Source organism: Anabrus simplex, chromosome 3 (genome assembly GCF_040414725.1).
Source record: "Anabrus simplex isolate iqAnaSimp1 chromosome 3, ASM4041472v1, whole genome shotgun sequence".
Taxonomy (NCBI): domain Eukaryota; kingdom Metazoa; phylum Arthropoda; class Insecta; order Orthoptera; family Tettigoniidae; genus Anabrus; species Anabrus simplex.
The window spans coordinates 345,194,359-345,220,757 of NC_090267.1; the positions used below are offsets into that span (position 1 = coordinate 345,194,359).

At 38.0% G+C, this 26,399-nt stretch overlaps 1 protein-coding gene across 1 annotated transcript in view; it reads left to right on the forward strand.

Annotated features, from left to right (window-relative positions):
- LOC136867325 (uncharacterized) overlaps positions 1-26,399 on the forward strand; it is a 59,215-nt gene that overhangs the window by 24,807 nt on the left and 8,009 nt on the right. Inside the window, exon 3 of the mRNA XM_067144477.2 lies at positions 4,207-4,705. Coding sequence (XP_067000578.2) covers positions 4,207-4,705 — 499 coding nt within the window. The remainder of the gene's footprint in view (positions 1-4,206; positions 4,706-26,399) is intronic.

Here is a 26,399-nt window from a genome sequence, read left to right on the forward strand (position 1 = left end):
GGATCTCCCTGGTATCTGTCACTTACAAAATTTTATCAGCACGTCTCTTGCAAAGAACACAAAAGCAATTAGAACCCAAATTAGCTGAATATCAAGCAGGATTCAGACCAAATAGGTCATGCCCCGAACAAATTTTTAACCTCAAAACCATATTCAAAATGTGAGCTCTCAGATAAAAAACCCTTGTATGCACCTTTGTAGATTTCAAAAAGGCTTACGATTTGTTTGACAGGCCCGATTTGTTCAACAGGCCCTCACTCTTCCAAATTCTAGAAGAGAGGAAACTGGATTCCAAAACTCAAGAACTTATAAAACAAACACTGACTGGCACGAAATCTAAAGTGAAATTTATGGGGGAATTCTCAGAACCCTTCGACGTTCAAACAGGCGTGAGACAAGGTGATAGACTCTCTCCTGTTCTGTTCAACGTCGTCCTAGACAAGGTTATGGAAGAAGAGGAGAAAGAACTGAAGAAATGTGAGTTTTGGAAGCCAATCCGACTGGGCTTTCCCAAAGAAAACCTCTACATACCATACATCGCTTTTGCACATGATCTGGTGATACTAACAGAGGATGAGGAGACTGCCGTTAAACAGCTCGAGATACTTGAAGAAATTGCAGAAAAGGTGGGACTGCAGGTATCATTCGAGAAGACTAAATTCTTTTCTTCAAAGACAGATATCAAGAGGCTGAGAACAAAATATGGTACAATTGTCAGAGTCCCTTACTTTAAATACCTCGGAGAATTTATCGAACCGACAGGCATTGAAAAGATCTCACAACAAACTTGTCTCCAAAAAATTAAAAGAGCATTAAGGTTAGTCCAAAACATCTACAACAAAAAAATCCATGTCAAGACATACAAAAATTCGGCATTACATAAAACCAACAGTCCTTTATGCAAGTGAAACATTGGCACTCAGCAGAAAGCAAGAACTTGAAGAAATCAAAAAAGAAAAGAGGAAGATCATTAAGAAAAAATCTTAGGAGCAAGATACACCCAAGAAGGTTACAGGTTACAATCAATCAAAACAAAACTAAACTTATGTCATAATGGTTCACCTTTTCAATACTATATTATGCAATGTTTACATTACATTTCTAATGTAGGAACTAGTTTTGGCCTTGGCTGGCCATCATCAGCCTTACTGCAAAACTGTACAAACACATCCAATAACTAAAACAAATGTACAAACACACACAAATGACATTAAAAAGTGTTAAAAACATTTGGGATGAATTATGTGCACAACACGTAAAATATGACAAAATTAAAATCAGGCTCTAAAATTCTTCGACCGGGCGAGTTGGCCGTGCATGTAGAGGCGCGCGGCTGTGAGCTTGCATCCGGGAGATAGTAGGTTCGAATCCCACTATCGGCAGCCCTGAAAATGGTTTTCCGTGGTTTCCCATTTTCACACCAGGCAAATGCTGGGGCTGTACCTTAATTAAGGCCACGGCCGCTTCCTTCCAACTCCTAGGCCCTTCCTATCCCATCGTCGCCATAAGACCTATCTCTGTCGGTGCGACGTAAAGCCCCTAGCAAAAAATAAAAAAAATTTAAAAAAATTCTTTGATGCGTTGCATCATGTTAAAATGTTCCCTTAGTGCTTGTCTTTAAAATATGAAAATGCTCATCCTCTGTAGGACATTGTTAATGGTTGAATCAAGGACGGCACACAAAGATATGGTTAAGTAACTGGCACGTTCTTAGATTGCAGCAGGTGGAGATTCGCAATTCAATGCGATGTCCATGAAGTAAACCTCTCGTTGCGGCATGTGGTGTGTCACCTACTGTTGTGTGCACATAGTTCATCCCAGATGTTTTTAACACTTTTTAATGCCATTTGTGTGTGTTTGTACATTTGTTTTAGTTATTGGATGTGTTTGTTCAGTTTTGTATTAAGGCTGATGATGGCCAGCCAAGGCCGAAACTAGTTCCCAGATTAGAAATGTAATGTAAACATTGCATAATATAGTATTGAAAAGGTGGAGCATTACGACATAAGTTTAGTTATTATTGTGATCACAATTCAACATGGATCAAAACCATGAAGTTTATATCCTATGACAGGAAAGTTCTCAAACATAGAAATTTAGGAAAAGACGAATGAAATTCTTTGGCCATCTGACTAGATCACCAGAAAATTGATTGATAGAAAGGATAATAGATTATATAATGTTGCTTAAAAACTCAACACCCTGGCTTAACAAACTTCAAAAGGATCTCAAAACTGCAAACATAATTTCAACAGACATCCTAAAAAGAGACATCTTTAGACACAAAGCAAACAACTGGGAAGTTACATCAGAGCAACCACAACAAAAACAGTACAGACCAAACTGGATGGCAGAATGTAAACAAGACTTCTGGGAAAGAATGAAAACCTATTGGAAAAACAAGAAGAACCCACAGAAGAAATGATTGAGTTATTTGCTTAACGTCTTCAAATATTGGGAGAATTCGCTAATAATAATAATAATAATAATAATAATAATAAAGTTTGTATGGTTGTTGCTAGCCTGGTGCAGCTCTTGTGAGGCCGACCCTCCTGACAAGGATGGGCAACATCTGCTGTGTATAAGAAACTGTGTATTATTGCCATAGAGGATAGTGTTGTGTATGTTATATGAGTTGCAGGGTCATTAGGACAGTACAAATACCCAATCCGTGAACCAAGGAAATTAATAATTTAAAATTAAAATCCCTGACCTGGCCAGAAATTAAACCTGAGGCCCTCTGAACTGGAGGCCACTTTGACCATTCAGCCATGGATCCGAAAAACTTTCATAATAGAAAGTGTTAGCAAAATGGCCTCATATTTGATGATGCATGCATTTCTAATAAAAAGAGTCAAACAGGCAGTAGCTGAAGATATGTGCCAACATTTTAAACTCACCACAGGCATGCCTCCAGTGGTGGTCCCTTTGACTCCTTTGTTAGTGACCTTCCTCTGCAGTTCTCCGAAATTGCTATCACGAACAGTGACAGACACCTAAATAAAAGTAAGTATGCTGCATCCAAACAAGGTTCAAAACAAACTGCCAACATATATTGCATGTCCATTGAACAAACATCCAAGTGTCAGTAGAGTTGACTGAAGTATAAAGTGAGACACTTAGTGGGTTATAATGGTCAGTGTTGACATATATTCATCTCAACATTGATAGTTTTTTTATAAAATGCAGTGTCTTCAATTCTATTGTTTAACCCTGTTTCATATAACTTTTTTGTATAATTTTACATATACCTTGTTTGGTCATGAATACTGTTACATATTATAATAACAATATAGTACGAAGTACAGATTGGTAAAGAGATATATATCTTAGGTATGGAAGAAAATACTAAGAATGTTAGTCATACTATTTGATGTCCACCTTCTTCTGAAATGCAGGACTTAAATCTTCCTGACCATGCACCAATTGCATCATGCATTATGTTCATGGGAAAATTGGCTGCAGTAGGCTTCAAGGCTCTTTTAAGGCTGTCAATATTAAGATATCTCTTCTTATAGACCATTTTCTCAAACATTACCCACAATTTACAATCCAAAGAAAGGAGATTTGGACTGCCAGATGACTAATCAACAACAGTAATGAAATTAGCAACATTTGCTTGCAACCATTTTTGAATGGTCTTCGCCTTATTTGCTGGAGCAGAGTTCTGTTGAAAACTCCAATTCTGCCCCATGTGCAAAGTTTTATTTAAAGGCTTTACAGCAGAACATAACTTAGTATTTTGGTATACTTTAGGGGACAATGGATGCAACGGAATCACTTTGGAGATTAATGTAGACTCTTAGTAAAAGAAGACTGAGTTGGCTGTAAGCCGACATTGAGGAAATGATGTGTTTGAATCCCACCATTGGCAGCCCTGACAATTTTTTTCCACTGTTTCCCATTTTCACACCAGGAAAATACTGAGGCTGTACATTAATTAAGGCCACATGGCCATTTCCTTCCCAGTCCTAGGAGTGTCTTATTCTATCATTGCTGATAACCTGTCCGAGTTAGTGTGATGTTCAGTCACTAGCAAAATTAATTTTTAAAATGTTTTCAGAAGAGATTGTCACCAGATGGTATTGCAGGAAAAATGTTGAAATTTAGCTGCTAGTTTGTAGCTGTATTTATGGCCAGACTAGGTGGAAACTAATGTTTTAAAATTCAGATTTCTTTTCCATTACAAACTTTATTTTCTTTCAGGGATGCCCTGGATCGCGGAAAAAATTATGTACATGTTAATATCCGGTGTGCTCAAAACTTTTTAAAATTTCCAAAACCCTTTCGTGATTTGAAACTGGCTCATGACTGTATTCTGACTGCCCTTCGACTGGCTCACAACAATGCCTTGGTGAATCACGTTGCTGCTCAATACTATGAACGTATAGAGGACATGGAAAAAGCCAAAGATCACTATATGAAAGCTGCTGAACATGGTGCATTTGGTGCATCCATGGACTGGATAAAGTTGAACTGGAAGCTTCATTCAGGTTATGATCCATTAAACTGGAATGTAGTTCCTGATTATGACATAATGCCTCAATTTTTAATTGTCCTGGACCGCCATAAGCAGAACTATAGTCAACATGACACCTATTGTCAGATTGGATCCTACTGGTACTTTATAAGAAATAGCTTTAAAGAGGCCTTAAAATGGTGGAAGAAACCCCTTGATGAGGATCCAGCTTCAAATAAGTTAAAGGTAAGTTTAAAAATAAGATGATAATATTTTAATGAGTAAATCTTTTAGATTTTGTATTGCATGCAGTATCTTGAAATATCCTGGAACCACAATGAAAGACCACAATATCCAACAACAAGATGTCAAAAGCATAATTCAGGTGGCAAACTCGTTTACTTTACATTGACCCCACTGTTCAAATCCAAACTCCTTTCCGAAAAACATAAAAATCAAGTTCTATTTAATGATTGTGAGCCCTATACTTCCGTATGGAAGTGAAATGTGGACTTTGACAAAAGTGGATCAACACGTTTTTGCAAAGAGAATGGTGCATCAGACCTTTGGTCTAGTGCAAGTTAATACAGAGTGGTGGATTCATAAAAATATTCAGATCAGGGGACTGTATGGGAAACCAAGTGTAAAGTACAAGATTCCTGGCAGACAGGTGCAGTGGATTGGACATGTGATCAGATAAGGCAGTGATCATGCAGTGAAGGGGGTCTGGGAAGAAACTCATATCAATACTCCCTTTTGGAAATCCTCAGATGAAATGGAGGGACCAGCTTAAGACAGACCTCATTACATTGGGCCAACATCACAGTGGCGGATCTAGCATTGGTCAGAGTGAAATGGCTAGGACTTGCAAGATCGGCCAAAATCTTCAAGACTGACAGTGGCATTTACAATGATGATATTATTTTGAATAAAGCTGACAGTTTGCTGACCTAAAGGTATGCTTACTTCATTTGGAAAGATAGCTGCCTAGTCCATGGTAGAAGGTGTATTTCATGAAACTAAATTTGTGGATTCATTCTTGACTGAGATAGGAAATCAGTCACCACTGATTGGCATTTAAGGCTCAGATGGCAGATTCTCCATCAGTTATCTGCTTAGTTTTTTTTTTTTTTTTTAATGATTTCAAAGAACTTGGAAATTTATTGATTTATCAGACATTTCCCTTGATAAATTATTCCAATCACTAATTTCTCTTTCTATATATATAAAAAAGATGATTTACTCCAATTTGTCCTCTTGAATTACAGTTTTATTTTCAAAGTATGATCTTTCCTACCTTTAAAAGCTCCATTCAAGTGTATTCATTGACCGTTGTCACTTGATGCCATTTCTCCACTGTCAGCTTGGAACATCCCACTTATAATGAATCAATAACAGTAAATTTCCATTGATTCATTGTAAATGGGATTTGAAACGGGAAATGAAGCTGATTTCTTGACATCCCACTTAGTCAAGCATCTCGTCTCCTTAGTCCCGAGTCTTCTCAGCCCAAAGTTTGCAATATTTATGTAACACTATTTTGACAGAAATCACCCAGAACAAATAGTGCTGCTTTCCCGTGGATCTTGTCCAGTTCTTGCATCTAGTAATCCTGATGTGGGTTCCATACACTGGAACCATACTCTATGGGATCTTATTAGAGTTATACAGTACACACTCTCCTTAATTCCTTACTACAATCTCTAAATACTCCCTTAACCATATGAAGAGATCTGTAACCTGTATTTATGACCTCATTTATGTGATTTCCCCAATGAAGAATCCTGTAACTTATTTACCACTCTATACAGTATATCATCTGCCAAAAGCCTTATGTGATTCCAGTTCTTTGCTTGTGTCCTTTATATATATTGTATCAGAAAAGCTGGTACAGCAGTTACTCTGTGTTTAAATCACAGAGTATTTCATCACATGAGAATATGTTGGCTCTTTCTCTGCCAGTGTGGAGCTAATGACGTAGGCCACGCCACTTCTGGCTACAGTAAATGAAATGAAATGGCGTATGGCTTTTAGTGCCAAGAGTGTCCGAGGACAAGTTCGGCTCGCCAGATTTTGATGTGACTCCCGTAGGCGACCTGCGCATCATGATGAGGATGAAATTATTATGAAGATGACACATACACCCAGCCCCAGTGCCAGCAAAATTAACCAATTATGGTTAAAATTCCCGAGCCTGCCGGGAATCGAATTCGGGACCCCTGTGACCAAAGGCCAGCACGCTAACCATTTAGCTATGGAGCCGGACTCTGGCTACAGTGGGGACACGTCGCCCAGGCTCAGTTGATATCACATTTTATTTTATATCTCCAATGATAATCAAGATACAAAGAAACTGACAAGAGTAACACATGTATTTTAATAAAGCCTACAAGACCTACCAGTTTTAAGACAAGTCTATTATCCAGACCAGTAGTGTACTGTTTGGCTGTTGGATCAGATCAGAATTTATGCATCAAGTCTTCACGATAAAGGAGTTATTTTCCATGTTGAGATAGTACTTAAACTTCTGGCAATCTCATATTGTGAGTGAACACTTACGTAAACTCTTCGTGTTAAAAAACTTAGCTTATTTCTACGCTACGACAATACTTAAACTTTTTACAATCATATAACATGAGTTGACATAGGTGTAAATATTTTATGTTTAGGACATAGTTGTTTCTCATGCTTCATAAATAATTCCTAATAGTGTTTGACAATTTACTTCTTGTGTCTTAAAATCAAAATAAATATTTATCTTCATTTATTGTGAGAGAACTTGTACCTTTAGAGGTAACTTACTGTAAGTCGATAATGGAACTTCATACATTTTTCACAAAGAAACTCATCTGAGTTGTCGATATCTACGGACTACAAAACAAAAAGTTAGATTGTACAAGATCCACCTTTTCAATACAAGATGTGTTGTTGGTTAAAATTACAACCTCATTTAGTTATGGTACCGGTTTCAACATCCATGGACGTCATCATCAGCCAATTAGGATCATTATACAAAACAAAAGAAAAGTCATCTTCATACAGGCCATGAAGGCCCTTGGAGGGGTGGAAGGTAAAGGCTTCCACTATTTATTTATTTATTATTATTATTTTCTCAGATCTACAGTAAGAATACCTATTTGATCCGTTAAAGAGAAAATAACAATGTCCAGCCTAAGCCAAAATTCACACTCTATGAACTGTAAAAACAAAAAATACATATCACACTCTATGTGCTGTACAGAAAAAGAAAAGAAAATAATGTACGGAATGAACAAAAATGAATAGAACAGTATTTCTATTGTTTCCCAGAATATGCAATTTAAGCTGTATTATGAATGTCACAGACCTTCGTGCCCCTGCTGAGTAAACACGTGAACCTTTGCACATTCCATTCCTCCTACATTTCCTCTACTTGACTCCCTCTGAGTTGCTGATTCCTTACTTCCGTTGCACACACATTCTGCTACAACGTACTCTGCACACGTTGCAAATTTATCACTACACTACTTATCTGTTCCTGCTCGTCTTATACAACCATTCTTAATCTAATTTAAATAATCATATACAACCAACTTTGCTTACCGATCTACCATTAGTTAATGAATCACTTATCAATACCATTTAAATTGTGCTGTCTCTCTTATCATCCATCCATCATCACCTTTCATACTTAACACTTCAATTAGAGTCCTCCATCTAAACTTCACTACCTTTCTTATCATCCATCTATCGAACTCCACAGACCATACACATACAGACACCATCACGTGACTAATTACCATCTAAACTTCGTTCCATCCATCATCTAAACTTCACTACCTCTCTTATCATTCATCTATCGAACTCTACAATTCATCCATCTTATACCTAAAAACACTTGAATAAATACCATACCATTCCAATACACCTGAAAACACCTTATCACCTCGTAACTTCTCTTATCCTTTGTCCATATATACAGACACCATCACTTGGATAAATACCATCTAAACTTCACTACCTCTCTTATCATCTATACCATTTAAACTTCGCTACCCCTCTTATCATCATCCCTCTTGACACTTCCAATCCAGTCGTCATATCATCACTTGAATAAATACCGTACAATTAATCCATCCATCTTTTACCTAAAAACACCATCACTTCAATAACAATTATACTACACATCATCCATCTATCGAACTCCACAACCATCCATCATTTTCCAGGCCACATTAACTTCAACAATTAGATACACATACTGACACCATCACTTGAATAATACCATCTAAACTTCTTTACCTCTCCTCATTTCCATCCCTCATCTAAACTTCGCTACCTCTCTTATCATCCATCTATCGAACTCCACAATTCATCCATTTTGTACCTAAAAACACTTGAATAAATACCATACAATTACAATACACTTAAAAACACCTTATCACCTCGTTACCTCTCTTATCTTTCATCCATATATGCAGGCACCATCATTTGAATAAATACCATCTAAACTATGCTACCTCTCTTATCATCAATACCATTTAAGCTTCGCTACCTCTCTTATCATCCATCCCTCATCATCACCTTCCATTGTTAACACTATAAATCCAGTCGTCATATCATCACTTGAATGAATACCATACAACTAATCCATCCATCTTTTACCTAAAGACACCATCACTTCAATTACAATTATACTACACATGCAGGCACCATTGCTTGGATAAGTACATACATACAGACACCACCATAAACTACACTTCCTCTCTTGTCATCCATCCATAGGCAAACTATGTTACTTGCTACTGTTACTTAACTTTTTACTTCTCGTAATTATTCCTTCCATTTTTCCCTTTTTGTCCCATAGGTCCTTCAAACTCAAGCTTCTCCCTTTGATCGCAGCACTTCTTACTTCTGCTTCCTCTCTCGAACCATTATTCTCGCTCCGATTCTGTCCACTTGTCTTCCCCTCTGATTCTTTTTCTTCCCTCGCGCAGACCTCCAACACTAGTTCGTCCATTAATTTCCTGGCTACTTCCATCCTCCTTGCATTTCCTTTTTCTTCAGCTCTTTTTATGATCTCTTCCCAGGAACCCCATCTACTCAGTGTTCCTTCCTCTACAGTATGTGCATCAGCCCTGGTAGTTTCTTCTTGCCTCGAATTGTCAGCCCTGCTTTTTTTCTTTTTGCCTCACATCATTCCTGGTAGTTTCTTCATGCCTCAATCTCTCAGCCCTGCTTATTTCTTCTTGCCTCAAACTCTTTTGCCTCGAACTCTCATCCCTGCTAGTTTCTTCTTGCCTCAAACTCTCATCCATTAATTTCAGTTTTGATATTGTCCACTTTCGGGTCCAATTCCTGTCGCTCACCGCAAGTATCTGACCACTAATATACGCTTTCAATCCCTGAATTTTTGCTTTCACAAAAAGTTTCTTAAGAATTTTAAAATTTTTACTCTCTTCTCTTCCGAAATCTCTCTTAATTCTAATGTTCTCACACTGTAGATTACCAGCGTTCCTTATCACTATATCTGCCATCAATGAAGATAGCAGCGACACTTTTATGGGCCTGTGCCCTCCCACCTTGCCAACTCTCTCCACATTGTCTATATCTACCTCACTGAAATTTATTTTCATTTTTTTTTTTTTGTATAACATCTACCACTTTGTAAATAATGTCTACTTTAGATTCTGCCTTTTCTTCCTCCACCCCATAAATAAATATGGATTTCTTCTTACGCTCCTGTCTGCGGACTTCAATTCCTTTCTTCAGGTTTACCATCTCTTCTTCCATATTTTTTATTTTCTCTCTTAGTGACACCAGTTCGTTCTCGCTGCCTTCTGTCATCGCCTTCGTATTTTTCATATAATCCTGGATCCACTGTCTCGTCTTTTCTTGCTCCTGGACTTGTTCTTGAAGCATCTTCTTTAATTGTTCAAACGGACATACCTCCTGTATTACTTCTTTTACTACTTTCCTCATAGCCTCTACGTCTATCCAATTCATCGTATCTATCTCCTTGCCGACCGCTTGACCTTACCACTTCCTCACTCCTAATCCACTCCACTCAGCAGGCGCACGCCACACGATACGTCCGTCCTCCTCACTGGCTTAAGCTAGACTGACGGTAAAGGCTTCCACTATCATCACTTGATGGGGTAGAGTGGTTAGCTCTACGCCTGGCTGACTTAACCCCCAGGAATTAACCTGGTACTCATTTTTGGTGTAGGCTGAGTGAACCTCAGGGCACCTCCAGAAGTGGAAATCTCGTTTCTTAAATCTGACAACTTTCTGATGGGGATTCGAACCCATGTCCTTCCGGGCGAGCCAAGCACGCCTTTAGCGCCTCGGCCAGAGATACACATTAAAGTTAAAACACAAAAAACTGACCCTCATAATTAAAACTGTCTGTAACAAGTTAAAATACAAAGCATATTTATGCTAAATGTCCAGGTTTGAATATGTAATTTGTACAAGTTTGATAACTTGTTAGTCACAAATAAAAATAAAAAACTGAAGCTGAGAAGCCTCGCAGAAAAATAAGTTTGAAGTCTTTGACAATCCTAAAATTTATACTGTAGATATGGGTGCTTTCTGCGGCATTGGTAGCCAACATATGTAGAGAAATATATGCTGAGTGCAATGCGGTAATGTTAAATACGTTAAAAGAGTTCCTCTGTGAGCAAAAACACGACACTAAGTCAATAGATAATATATATGAAAACCATCTTCGTAAAGTACGATGTTACCGGGCGAGTTGGCCGTGCGCGTAGAAGCGTGCGGCTGTGAGCTTGCATCCGGGAGATAGTAGGTTCGAATCCCACTATCGGCAGCCCTGAAGATGGTTTTCCGTGGTTTCCCATTTTCACACCAGGCAAATGCTGGGGCTGTACCTTAATTAAGGCCACGGCCGCTTCCTTCCAACTCCTAGGCCTTTCCTATCCCATCGTCGCCATAAGAACTATCTGTGTCGGTGCGACGTAAAGCCCCTAGCAAAAAAAAGTACGATGTTATGTCGTATTGTACTGGAGCGAGTGGATCTTGTGGCCGGAACTGTGTGTTGAAGATGTTAAAAGATTCTCGATCTAATGCGGGCCTCGGTTGGCTGGTTGTGTGTGCTGCGGAGTTGAGTTAACTCCATTCTACGGTATTGCACTAATTACAACGAGTAACAAGAACTCACAGTAAAATGAAAATGTTAAAGGTCCACCTTTTCTATACCATGAATGTTTATTGATGTGAATATATATCACATAACGTTTAGAGAAGGTTGGTACTAGTTTCGACGCTCATTGCGCGTCATCATCAGCCCAGATTCACAACTAAGTATTTATTTATTTTCCACCTAGTCGATACAATGATTAAAGTGTGATACGGACCATGAAGCTAATTTTATGTAATCATCATCAGCCAACAAATCAATAGAGCAAAATGCAACTTATCAAATAGCAATATATAACACATGATAGCACCTAAAAGACAAATGTTAAACTATGACTAGTTGAAATATAAAACACATGACAGCAAATACAAGGATTAATGTTGAAAGCTAAATTGTCAAAAGTTAAAACAATGAAAGCAAAACAGAGAAGGTATAGTTAGGGTATGATACATGAGAAAGTAGTCCACCTTGAGGTTTGTAGATCTTTGTAATTCGGCGTTATGCTGTTGCTGATCCTGAATAAAAATATAAATAAGGTGTATCTATATACAACATTTAAATGCACCTAACCTACTAAGGCAAATTTTAAATGTAACATTAAAATGATGAGGGTATGGTGCATATAACCATCTTAAACATATGACAGCACCTATAAAGTCATAGATTATAACCAGTTGAAATGATGTGGTGTGTCTGACCGTAAAACATAACATTTTTGAGAAGGTATCCCAGTTGTTGAGTCTTGATAAACAAGAGAATAGTCCAGCTTGAGGTGCATCAATCATAAGGCAACATATGTTATCTGTGGGAAGAATAATTTTGTTCTCTTAAGTTGCAGTAATTAACAGGCTTAATTCAGTGGTTTTGAAGCCAACAATGTATAAAATAAATTTCATCGTATAGTCCGTATTGTCGTACGTATACTTTAAGGTTAAGTCAATATTCCACCTTTACGATACCATAAGTTTATTGTCTATTTATTTAAACAACATTATTAAATAATACGGAACATGTTTTGTCTAACTTGTAGACATCATCAGCCGTAAGATATTCAAGAAAAAGCTTAAAAAAGGACAAGGACAGAACAACACAATAAAATAAATTGGTTGTCGAACATGTCAATCAAAATAGCGAGGATGATCCAGATTGTTCCAAGTGCAAACATTCAAAACCTGTTGACGAAAAAACTTAAAATCATACACATGAGACGATATAGTAAAGCTTGTTGTTAAAATTCTTCTTGAGGGTGCCGTTGATATGCAGCAATCAGGTACGTCGGCAAAAGCTGATAATGAAGTGCATAATGTTATTTGTAGCAGAAAAAAGACGATCAACGAGCCTGTGTAGGGAATCCAGAGAGAAGATGTAAAAAACGTCATATTGGTGCAAAGTTGACAATTCTTATTAAAACTAGGTGGAATATCAGATCGTATGACGTACGTAAAAATACAGTGGATTGATTTAGAATGAGAGTAAAGATTAATTAATGTGCCACAATCTTCCTTTTTTAAACCAGCTTACTTATTTCAATTTTTACATTAACCCTCTTGGAGCCAAGAGCCGATCTAGTCGGCCACTCCCCATCAGCTGGAAGAGGCCAGAGCTCCGCCTCCATTCTACTACTGTAAAGTGCCAGGCCGTTTTCAGTGGAAATACATGTATTTTAAAATTCGTGTATATCTACCGGTGTATAGCAAATACCGGCATGAAATTTTCTACATATCGACTACGTAGAATAAGAAACTGGTTTGGAGTGATATAAAGAGTCAAAGACGTTTTATTGTTGATTTATAGTTGTCGATAACGTTTATTTTTAGGAAGAGAAAAATATTTTCGCACTTTCTCTCTCAATATCTACTTTGAAAAAATAATTTACGATACAAAAGAATATACGTAATTATGTATAATGTATTTCTAAATACAATTCTATAGAATAATTAATTTGAACAAGAAAAATAAAAACGTAAAAAAATAAAAATTCAAACATATGTCACTAGTAAAAACAAGACAATTTTACTCACCGATAAAATTCGCGTGTATGTATCGATGTTTGGCATATACTGACAACAAATTTTCTACGTGCGGACAACTCAGTATTAAAATAATTCTGAATTATTAAATAAGTAAAAAATAGTAGTTGATATTATAGTTTTTGTTTTCAGAAAAAAAAAAGTTTCTCGTTTTCGGTTGTAGTATATATTAGAAAAATAATTTTACAATACAACAGAATTTACGAAATTAAGAAATGTATGGCACTAAATCCGTGATTTGCTTTGACCTACTAAGCGACCGCTGCTCAGTTCGGTACCTGCAGTTTACGAGGTGAATCATGGTCAGTGAGACAGATCCTCTCAGTAATTATTCTTGGTTTTCTAGACCGGGGTCCTCTCACCCTCAGATATCTCCTCAATTGCAATCACTTAGGGTCACTTAGATTGAGTGAACCTCGAACCAACCCTCAGGACCAGGCGAAAATTCTTGACCTGGGCAGGAATCGAACCCATGACCTCCGGGTGAGAGGCAGGCACGCTACACTTGGCCCGCGGAGACCGGCATTTAGGTAATGATAGAGGACTATATGTGACTATAAGGTTTAGCAGAGAGTAAGTGAAAAGTAAATTGAAGTGTGATATGGGCGGAGAATCAGACGGTAGGGCATGTTTAGGTCCTTCAAGGAGACAGGAGGTTGAGGAATGTTGTCGGGTTCATTGGGACAAATTTCCACAAAATGTTCTCCAGAGACATCATCATTATCATATTCGTTATCACTAGTTTCATCTACCACCATATTCAGAGTAGCTTTAGTGCTGTTAGACACAATTAAACGTCTCTTCTTTAGCCGCGGTGATTCCGGGGACGTGTCCGGTATAATTTCGTCGCTACTCTCTGAACTAAATTCCCTATCGCTATCCGATAAATCATCAGCGTTAGCTTCGCACTGTTCTAAATACTGCATTAATTTATTGTCATCAATACCTGCTGAAAAATTATCACGTGAATAACATGCCATTTTCCTGTCACAAATCCACTCACTGCAAGGAGCAATCTCTTACTGACCGGTTAGCGGTATTTGTAAACACAGGAAACAACTCTTGTGAAAGGTATAACACCCTATTAGAACTGCCAAAGCAAGGCCAGGAACACAATAACGTGTAGCCCCTTTACTACAGGTTGTAACAAAAGTATGCACTTAACTATAGGTTGCCTCAAAATTACGTATATCACATAATTTTAAGCCGGCTGATGTAATCGGCTCTGGCAACTTCCGACTGGATTGTTAACGGCTGACCAGATCGGCTCTGGCAATTTAAAGGGCGGATGCTTGCACTACCGCCTGCCACCAAGAGAGTTAATCTTTACTCTCATTCTAAACAATCCACTGTATTTTTACGTACGTCATACGATCTGATATTCCACCTAGTTTTAATAAGAAATGTCAACTTTGCACCAATATGACGTTTTTTACATCTTCTCTCTGGATTCCCTACACAGGCTCGTTGATCATCTTTTTTCTGCTACAAATAACATTATGCACTTCATTATCAGCTTTTGCCGACGCACCTGATTGCTGCATATCAACGGCACCCTCAAGAAGAATTTTAACAACAAGCTTTACTATACCATCTCATGTGTATGATTTTAAGTTTTTTCGTCAACAGGTTTTGAATGTTTGTACTTGGAACATCCTCGCTATTGTGATTGACGTGTTCGACAACCGATTTATTTTATTGTGTTGTTCTGTCCTTGTCCGTTTTTAAGCTTTTTCTTGAATATCTTACGGCTGATGATGTCTACAAGTTAGACGAAACATGTCCCGTATTATTTAATAATGTTGTTTAAATAAATAGACAATAAACTTATGGTATTGTAAAGGTGGAATATTGACTTAACCTTAAAGCCAACAATGTGGTCGTGTGAAGATCATAATTTGAATTAATGTCACGGTTCCCAGTTCAGTATGGAAACGTGGAGACCTGACGAAAAGATTGAAAGCCAAATTAGGCGTGATGTAAATGTACATAGCCAAAAGAAATATAAGGGAAAGGAGGCGAACTCACCTTGAGTAGCGTGATGGCATAGATGTTGAAAGGAGAGGAGCTGGGCTAATGAAGAGAGCAATAATAGAGGCCGAGTAGCAGAAGGGAAGGGAGAGTGAGGGGAGGGGAAGGGGAAAGGAGGAGCTAAAAGTGAGGAGTAGGGCTATGGTGGGGCAGAGGGGTGAGGTAGTGGGGGTAAGTGACGGGGATGTGGATTGCACGTGGCTTGAAAGATAGCGCTACTGTTTGGAAATCTGATATTTGTAAACAAGTTAATTAAGGAATCGAAAAGGATATTAGGCTTATCAGAGATTTCATTTAAGTTGAAGTTAGGATTAAAGTATTGATCGAAATGGATGAAACAATTTTCGATTATATTCATGAGAGGCCCTTTATTGGCCATTTGAAGGATCTCTAAATCGTGTTCAATGTCAGTAAACTTGTGGTTGGAGTCAGAGATGTGCTGACCTATTGCTGAAAATCTATTGTATCTTATAGCGTTGACGTGCTCTGAATATCTAGTGGTGAAACTGCGTCCTGTTTGCCCAACGTATGAGGAATTGCAGTCATTGTATTTGAATCTGTAGATTCCGGACTTTAAGAAAGTATTGGACATGTTAACTGATGGGGAATTGTGCAGAATTTCAGAATTCCTGTTATTTGTTCTGAAGGAAATTTTTACGTTATGTTTTCTTCAATAACAAGAACTCAGGCGTGAAGTTTTCAAAGCTTATTGGCATCGTTGTTTAAACATCGTCCTTTGTACACTTGTTTCATGTGCTGTTTTCATGTTTAGGTTTTGCACATCTGATCAGGAAGTTCAGGGGAACGCGCTAACTATACGCTGCCTGGCTGCTGGCACGGCTTGACACAGCCTGGTAGGCTCACGTCCGCTGCTTCACTCCTCCCTACCTCTCCACCACATCCTGATACTCCCACGGCACTTTTAATTTTATGACTATTTATTTGTTCAATTTTGGCATTTAAACTTGCGCTGGGCACATGCAGTTTTCACCTTAGCATTCTACTGCCTCCCACGAATATTCTTACCAAATTTTAACCAGATCAGAGTGTAACACATGTATGTGTTCCCTTGTAAGTAAAGTGGTGGTGGAGTTCTAGTTGCTGTCAAGAATTGCTTACAAGCCTCTGAAATTGTCTCCAGGGATCTGGCAAATGAAGCTTTTTTCATCCAAGTCAAGTTGAGTGCCAGAAAAGAAAAGATCTGTTGTTTTTTAAAAATAATTTTCTTAATGTTCCTCCCCAACAACCTACTTTGTCCTACTTTCTGTTCTCAGACAAGGTTTTGGAAGCAGTTGCTTATGGCTTAGACTGTGAACATTTAGTAATAGCAGGTGATTTCAGTCTACCTACAAATGATGCTAACCCCAATGTTCTAAATTTTTCTGCCAACACATTGTGGGATTTGGCATCCTTATGGAATCTACATCAAATTAGTGCAGTTAAGACTCACTGATATGTGGTGTTTGACTTTGTATTTAGTTCCTGTCCTGATCTTATAGTGGCACAATCTGTGGATCTTCTTCTGCCTGAAGAAAACAATCATCCTGCTTTACAAATTTCATTCACAATGCTTTCTTTCCCTCATGTTGTAACATACTACGTGTTGTTGTTGTCTGTAATTTAAATGGCTGCAATCTATTTACCTATATATATACAGTATATAAAATAAGAGTTTTGTCTGTACATTGCTCAGAATTTGTAAAAAAAACAATGGTATTTCTGTATCAGTCATGTCCACAGTAACAAGGAAATGCACTTTTTACTTTTCTGTAATTTCTGTCTGTCTGTATGTATGTATGTATGTATGTATGTATGTATGTATGTACACGCATCACGAGAAAACGGCTCAAGAGAATTTAATGAAAATCCGTATGTAAAGTCGGGGGATGAGTCACTACAGTCTAGGCTATAAATCATTTTATTCACGCTGAGTGAAATGATAGTTTAGGGGAAGGCCTAAAATTTTATTCTTAAATATTTATATTATTAGTGGTCCTATCGATAAATACTTCATAACTAAGGTGTTACAGAATTAAATTTGCAATCATTTATGTCTTATACATTTTTACCATACCAGTTTTGATAATCGAGATATTCATGAATTTGTATTTTTGTTGTTAAGTCCATATCAACTCCAAGCCACGAGAAGATGGGTTAACAGAATTTAATGAAAATTGGTATATTGAGTTGGGGAACAAGAAACTACAGTCCAGGATATAAACATTTTTATTCACCCTAGATGAAATAGATGAATTGTAGTTTAGGGGAAGGCACCTAAAATATAATTTTTAACGACCTATGTATTCGTCCTATCGAGAAGTACTACATAACAAACCAAAGTTATAGAGAATACAATTTCTGATCATGTATGTTTTATTCAGTTTTACTGTACCGACTATGATAAGAGTGGTATTTCAGAGTTAGAAGAAAACTAAATGTGAACTCTTACAATTTCGAAAGCGCATAACATTGATAAACAACAACATTACACTGACCAATGTTTGTTGTGATGTTCTTTGTCTCTTATGCTGCCACTCAACTCTGATAGATGGGATTACTGCTGCGTACTGAGTATAACAGTCTGACTGAATATTGGCGGGAAATAGCTGTGGAGTTAGAAAACTTTCTTCTTTACCACGCCATTCCTCTGGTTCATACATTTTCTGATACTGCTGGTACGTAACACACTGGTTCATCATAGTATTCTAGCTATTTGATCCCTACTCTGATGCGCTATTTTGAATGAGCAGTGTGTACACTTAAGGCAGAAGCTCATTTAGTAATAGTAGTAGTAGTAGTAGTAGTAGTAGTAGTAGTAGTAGTATGACCTGGTCTAGAATTACAATTTAGGCCTATTCCAAATTATAGCACCACAATTCACTAAATAACTGAAAATTCAACCCTGAAAAGAGCCGTTTCTTAAGAAAAGCCTCTTCCTCTTCACTTTTATTAAATTCTACATTCATTTTATTCTAAAGTTAGCAGTAAAGAGGGGGTTTCACCTCTGGCTGGGAGGAAAAATTTGTCCCAAGTCAGGTAGATTTTTCCGCCGCCAGTGTAGTGAATTGAGATTTTCCGACTCATTGGGCACTCTTAGGAAACAGATTAGTAAAAGGGCATAGTTTTTGCCCTGGGACTCTCCACTATACAATCCCCCCCGTGCCGAAAAAGACGAGTCTTTACGGATCGTGGCTGTCTACGGCTTGGTCATTCCAGCTCTGGAACTTTGAACTGTTAGATCGGCAGCATAGTACTGTTTGTTAAAAATGAGAAAATGTGTGGTTTTTCATTTGATCGAGTGTTTCATATGAAAGCATTGCTTTTAATCGTGCCATTCCCACTGTCGTCATTGTAATGACCTATTTCAGTTGGGAAAAGCACTAAGACAGTTTTTCTGAGGATGTGAAAAGGCAGGTGCTGAGTGAGTGTTTGCCATTATAATGAAAACTCCCCACCCTGATTGTGACTGATTGTAGGCAAGCGGGCCTACCATTACAATGAAAATTTTCAACTCAGCTTTATGTTAACCAATTCAACATTAATAAATAGACTTCAAACCAAAGTTCCCTTTCGACTCTATACAAGAAGCTACAGTTGCTCCTTCCAGCTAATATTTAACACAGCTGCTTACCATTGAGCACTCTTCTTCACTCGTGCTTTAAGAAGACTACAGATTTATCTCTTCATACGAGATTTACAACAATTCTAACCACTTTATATGTTATTATAAACCCCACTTGAAGTATCAAGCATTTCCCTCGCCCATACAACATAATTTGAGTGAGCGGCAGAAACGTCTCATTATTAGCTTTAAAATGTATTTAAACTCCACTTGGAGTAATCAGCAACTTTCTTCATCATTATTCTGACGTTCGAACTGTTTAGGATCCAAACTTTTCTATAACGCCCTCAACCAACACAGGGTGCCACTTCACAAGATTCAACGTAGCAATTTGCGTTCTTATAGAACGACCAATATGCAACTTGTTACCAAATTTTTAGACAAGGACATTCAGGAAAGTGTATAAATTATGACTATTTGTTTGTAAGACTTTATCAAGACTTTATTTTTATGAATATCTTAACTACTGTCAACCATCTTGCTCACCTTTTGAAGCATATTTCCTACATCATCCTCACATTCATTTGTATTTTTTTTTTAATTCAACCACAATTAACACTAAAACGGCCGAACATTCCTCATACCTATAAAGGCCGCAGGCGGTCATTTTGACCGCTGCCGCTTACTGACATATACCTAGGATCCAGGATCTGGGAAGCATGAGAATGTTCAATAATTTATTTTAAAACAACAGTTAACCGTTAACAGTTAACCATTAGGATGTGTTGTATACAGATCAATCCATTGTTAAATATTAATAATTGTTCATATTCTCTCACTTCTAATAGGTAACAATGAAATATTTCGGCGGACTTGCTATTGAATGCCTTTGTGAAAAATTATGATAAAAATAACGGTCTCTATTCGTTTACGAGCCTATTTGGGCACTTGACAAGCAATTTATGCAAGTTATTACCTTACACGAACATTTTCCACACACTCTTTGTTGCACGAAGAACATGTCTCAGAGGTTTTGTTCTGTTTACAATTGGAGTTCACTTGACATTGTCGTCGCTTACGACTGGCACATTGAACCTGAATCTGAGGCTCAGGCTAAAGTGTAGGGAGTTCAATCAACCGGGATCTTGTCTTCACAAAATCAGATCTTAGTTCTTGTATTACTTCAAGAATACAATCATGTCGAGAGATTCTCTATCCCGTAACTTCCTTGTGGACTATCCATGAATTTATTGCTGCTAGATCAAGTACGTTGTAAAATACGACATGTACAGGCCACCTTCGGCATCCAGCTCTAGTGGAGTAATTACGCGCCATTTGATCAACTACATGCACACCATACTTAGTTCCGTTATAAAATTCAGTAGTACTAGGGAACTTCTTGTTATCTTCTCTGACTTGAACGCTTGGGTGTAGAGTGCTTAGCAGAAGCACATTCTTGTTGACTTTTCCTCGATATACTGTGAGAGTAGTGTGATCTTCCTTCTGAAGTACGACAGTCTCGTACAGATTCATACGTAGTGCTTTGACCGACACCGGAATTTCCTTCCTAACTCGATTGATTGTTCCAACAATACTAGTTTTCTTTTCTTCCAGTCTCTCAGCCAACTTTACCGATGTAGAGAAGTTATCAGTGGTCACGTTACGTCCTTTCATGAGGTATGGGTCCATAAGTTTCATGACAACATTTTCAGGCAGTGACTCATTGGCGGGTCGCATTTTGTCTTTCCCAAGATAAGGAAACCCATTGCACACATACTTAGAATCAACGTCTACCAGTAGCCACAATTTTATGCCAAATTTATCTGGCTTGTTGGCCATGTACTGCGTGAACCTGCACCGAGCTTTGCTGGGGAAGAGTTGTTCATCAGCTGTGACATTCGCTCCTGGTTTATAGCATGCATAACAATTCTCAATAAATCTATTCCAAATAGGCGAAGCCAAAGCAAATTTATCTGTCTGCAAACGAGTGGATCTAGTTTTACGATCAAAGCGCAAATACCTTAGAATTTCTTTGAACCTGTTTCTTGCCGTAGTGTTAGTGAAAACAGGGGGACCCCATAAAGAAGACCACATATGATCTACAGCTAGACTAGTAAGTTTATAAGCTCCACGGGTGTATAACAAAGCAATAAAAGCATTTAATTCTTCCAAAGAAATAGACCAATTATTATCCATTGTCTGTCTACGAGCTTCGGTCTCTGTGCACATCTTTATATGCTTCAACATGGATGCGTCAATGAATAAACGCCAGGCACTAACCTTTCTATTAGTCTACGTTACGCTTAGCGTGAGGAGTAGGCCCTGCTGCCTCTTTCAGTACATTCTGAGCAGCCATCCTTCCAGGGGGGATCCCACTACTGTCGATAACAGTCCAAATAGTTGTTCCATCATTACCACATAACTGATCCCCTGGTGCAAATGAAGAGGAATTTACCAGTTCATCACCTCTCCCACCTCGTCCCCTTCCTCTTCAAACAGGTTGCCTGCTGCTAAGAGATCGTCTTCTGCTGCAAGATTGATCACGGCTGGTTGAAGGAGTAACTGCGTCTATCGTGGGTGCAAAGTCACCGTGTGCACATTTTCATCAGCCGAATCACTATCACTATCCGACATATTATCACACTGTTGAGGTATAAAATCCTTATCGTCACTCATTGCGTCTATATCTGATAATGTATCTTCGTCACCTGATTTGTCTTCCCCTAGCTTTTCAAGTTCTGCTAATAATTGAAACGGAGTAGGTTTTTGCCGTCGAGCCATTATTACGCACTATACGACACAAGGGACAGGCACTAACTCGTCCACTTGCAATCACTGCCAGAGGTATACTATTTAGTTACATCATACGCCCCTATAGCGCCACTTGTAAATATATCACATGAAGCAAGCAGTGAGCAGAATAGAGCTCTCCGTATCAAGGAAGTGAAGCGGTCAAAATGACCGCTTATGGCCTTCCTAGGTATAAGGGACAATATCGGTGTTCCCTTATTATCTACGGATGTAATTTTTGGCGTGAATGTACATAACCCTAAAATATTAAAAGTCACAAAAGAACAACCTCGTGCGTAAAAAATTACGAGCGTGGAAATACCTTGAAATTCACTAACGGTCAAAATGACCGCTCTGGCCGTTCTAGTGTTAAGAACAATCAGGATCCTGATTTTTTACCTTTCAGATTGAGATTAAGGCTGAAGATGCCCTTAAATAAAGGGCGAAACATGTCCCTATAATTTTATTCACATATTTTAATTCTTAATTAAAATCACTTTTTATGTATTGAATAGGTGGAATAAATAAACATTAATATTTCTTTGACTTCATCGGGTATTCCTAGGAAACAGATGAGTAAAAGGGCATAGTTTTTGCCCTGTGATTCTCCACTCTTTGCCCTCCCCCCTCCGAAAATAAAAGAGAGATCATGGCTCACGGCTGTCCGCGGCCTGGTCATTCCAGCTCTGGAACTTTGGACTGTTAGATTGGCAGCATTTCGTTAAAAGTGAGAAAATGTGTGGTTTTTCATTTGATCAAGTATTTCATGTGATAGCATTGCTTTTAATCACAACATTTCCACTAGCATCATTGTAATGATTTATGTTGGTTTCAGTTGGGAAAACCACTAAGGCAATCTTTCTGAAGATGTAAAAAAGGCAGGTGCAGAGTGAGAGTCTGGCATTATGAAAATTCCCCAACTTGATTGTGACTGATGGTAGGCAAGAGGGCCTACCATTAAAATGAAAATTCCCTAACCCAGTCTTCACATAAAAAAAGATGTTTGGTGACTTTCCCATTGCATTTCTAGGGTAACATTAAGAGCTATGCAATTTAATACAGTCTTCCTCACAATGTGTACACTACCTAATCTAGAATTATGTATGCAATGTAGAGGTCCGTAGCGAAGCATGGGTACATCAGCTAGTTATTTTGAAAGGCTCAGTGATTGTGAATGTTATTAATGGAGATATTGACTTGGTCTTTATGGAATTTTGCTCAGAATTAAGGGACATTATTCTTCACAATACTCCCATGAAAAGGCTTGATTCCTCTCCATTCCCAAAATGGTTCATATTCAGCTTTAAAAATATTATTTTGAAGAAGATATTGCATAAAAGATATAAGCAGACATTACTGGACATTATTTATTATGTCTTCAGCCGAGTGTATGAGGAATGTAAAAAAAAGTGTTATCAGAATGCAATGCAAAATGTCTGGAGCAAGTTGAGTCTAGTATACCTATTAATTTGAACATTTTCTGAAGCACTTACATTGGGAGATAAAGTTGTGTCCTGCCCTGATGAGATGAGTGAGCTCTTTGCAACATACTTCTCATCCATTTTCTCACCATCATGTCCTCCAGTATCTGACTTAAAATTTAATACCCACATATTGTTATCTAGTATTACTGTGTCGACTGATGATATTAGAAAGTTATCTCCTTGGATCCCTCGAAGGGTTGTGGACCTGTTGACATTTCATCTGGTGTTATTTGATATTGCTGCAACGAGCTGGCTCCATTCCTATTTGTGTTGTTTAATCTTCCCAGAAGTTTTAAAGACCGACTTTGTTGTTCCCATTTTTCTGTCTGGAGGTATTAGTGATGTGAGAAATTATTGACCTGTGATTATCTCATCAGCACTTCATAATGTCTTTGAAGGTCTGGTTCTTGGTATAATTAAACCATTGTTTCAACATATTATCATTGAAGAGCAACATGGATTTCTGCACTTAAGATCTGCTGTTACAAACCTTCTCTCTTTTCAACATTTTGTGCTTGATACATTTTAAAGAGATAATCAGGTTGATATCCGTTATATTGATTTTATTAGTAAAGAGTTTGGCCGGGTCAGTCATAGGAATTTTTTAGCCGAAATGGATTATGGTATTTTGGGACTGGTTCCATAGCTGTCTTTCAGAATGCTCGCTTGCAAGCAAGATATTTTAGCCAGTTGTCCCAGATGTTCACGTCTGTATCTGGAATTCCACAGCAACCTCATTTGGGACAGTTTTTGTTCAAACTTTTCATCAATAATATTGCTGAATGTTTTGGCATAATTTTTGCTGATAATTTGAAATTATTTAGAGCTGTGTATTCTGTTGATGATGATATCTGCAACTTCAAACTGCACTTGATGAACTTGGGCAGTGATGTGAACAAAATTATACAAAAGTCAATATAGCCAAAACTAAATTGGTTACCTACCATAGGAAGATTTGTCATATTCCTACCGCTTACACTCTGGATGGAGTATCTTTTGAAAGATGTAACTATATTAAAGATCTTGAAATCATTTGTGACTCTTGACTGGGTCCTAGAAGACATATTGCATTGTTGTGTAATAAACGCCCTCAAATGATTGGTTTTATACTCTGCTCTGCAAAATATGGCTTGATTAATAGTGCTCTAATTATTTTGTATAAGTCTCTACTTGTCCAAACTGTATAATATGGCTCAGTTGTTTGGTGCATGTTGGTCGGATTCAGACCATTCATCATTATTCTCAGAATAAGAGCTGGTTATATTTACAAGGATATTCCTGTTTCTGAGTTTGAAGCAAATTTTGGCCTTCAACAGTTATCTGAGAAGACAATGACTGCTGATCTGTCATTTTTATATAGACTCCTCCATGGCATAATAGACTGTCTTAATATCTTCCAACAGATGATTATTCATGTCCCTGTAGGCACTCTCTCTCAGCACATCTTCGAGAGAACATACCATGACCATTTTAAAAAAATAAAAAATGGCATCGACCTACAAAGATCTTTTGCCCCTACTTGCACCATATGTTATGAACCTGCGTGTTTTGGATATTGCCGAAGCGTAAAGTGTTGAATGTGAAGAAAGGAACGTTAAGGATGACACAAACGCCCAGTCCCCAGGCCAGGGATATTAATAATTTACAATTAAAAACCGCTTACCCGGCCGGGAATCGAACTCGGAGCCGCCGGGTGAGAGGCGGACGCGTTGCCCCCTACACAGCGGGGCCGGACTACCATGACCATAATTACCTTTTTCATAGTTCTCTACTAAGATTTCTGCTTGAGGCAATATGATTTGTTCCTATTGTGACATCTTCCACGACTTGTAGATGACATTTAGAAACGCTGTATTGGCTTCTGTCTGTCTGTCTGTCTGTCTGTCTGTCTGTCTGTCTGTCTGTCTGTCTGTCTGTCTGTCTGTCTGTCTGTCTGTCTGTCTGTCTGTCTGTCTGTCTGTTAAATACCTAACTAAAATACATTGCTTATATATTATGTGTATACATTTATTATTTTTTATTCCATCTATTTTAACTTCTGCTTTGAAGCAGAATATATCATTTTTTTCTTTTCTCATTTTCTGTATAACAATAATATATGTATTAAAAAGTTTACTAAAACAGCTTCATCCAGTCCATTCGTTTGTTTCCTGCTGGACCTACTTGCTTCATTTTTGTTTTATTCTCTCTGGAATTACTTGTTGGTGAATCATCGGGCATTGATACGCATCTGAGTTCAGTCAGCTTTGAGTAATCTTAAAATTAAATCACTAAATGGTCATTCCAATAATAGCAGGCAAAGCCTTACCCTAGCCTGTAATATGTTCTGTACTTAGTGGGTTGCATACAGTTAAGGAGCAATATTTTTACGTAAAGATCTTGGTAAAGCTAAACAGTTTAAATGTCGGCGATTATAGGCAAAGCTGCAATTTCTTCAAAACTTGGTAAACATATGACTTAATAATATCTGGAGAGAAATACCATGGGAGTAAGATACACTTAGCACCCCCGGGATGGGTTTTCCTGAGCAAGTGCCTGGTGTATAATTCCTGAGACATGATTGTGCTGTCTCGGGTATTCTACGGAGGCAAGTCCTGGGCAGCCTGCAGTGATATGGTTGATGGTCTCGAGATGAACGGAGCATCGTCTGCATTTGTCAGAGTGTGCCCTGGTGTCTTTGATGATGTACTTTTTGTATTTGTTTGTAGCTATTACTTGGTCTTGTATAGCAATGGCAAATCCCTCTGTCTCCTCAAATAAGTGACCACTTTGTAACCACATGCATGACACATTCTTGTCTATGCTCTGTTGGGTTAGATTGCTGTAGTATTTTCCGTGGAGGGCCTTCTCTCCCCAGGTCCTTTCTTTCTCCTGCAGGGATACATGGTGATTTGTACGCTGG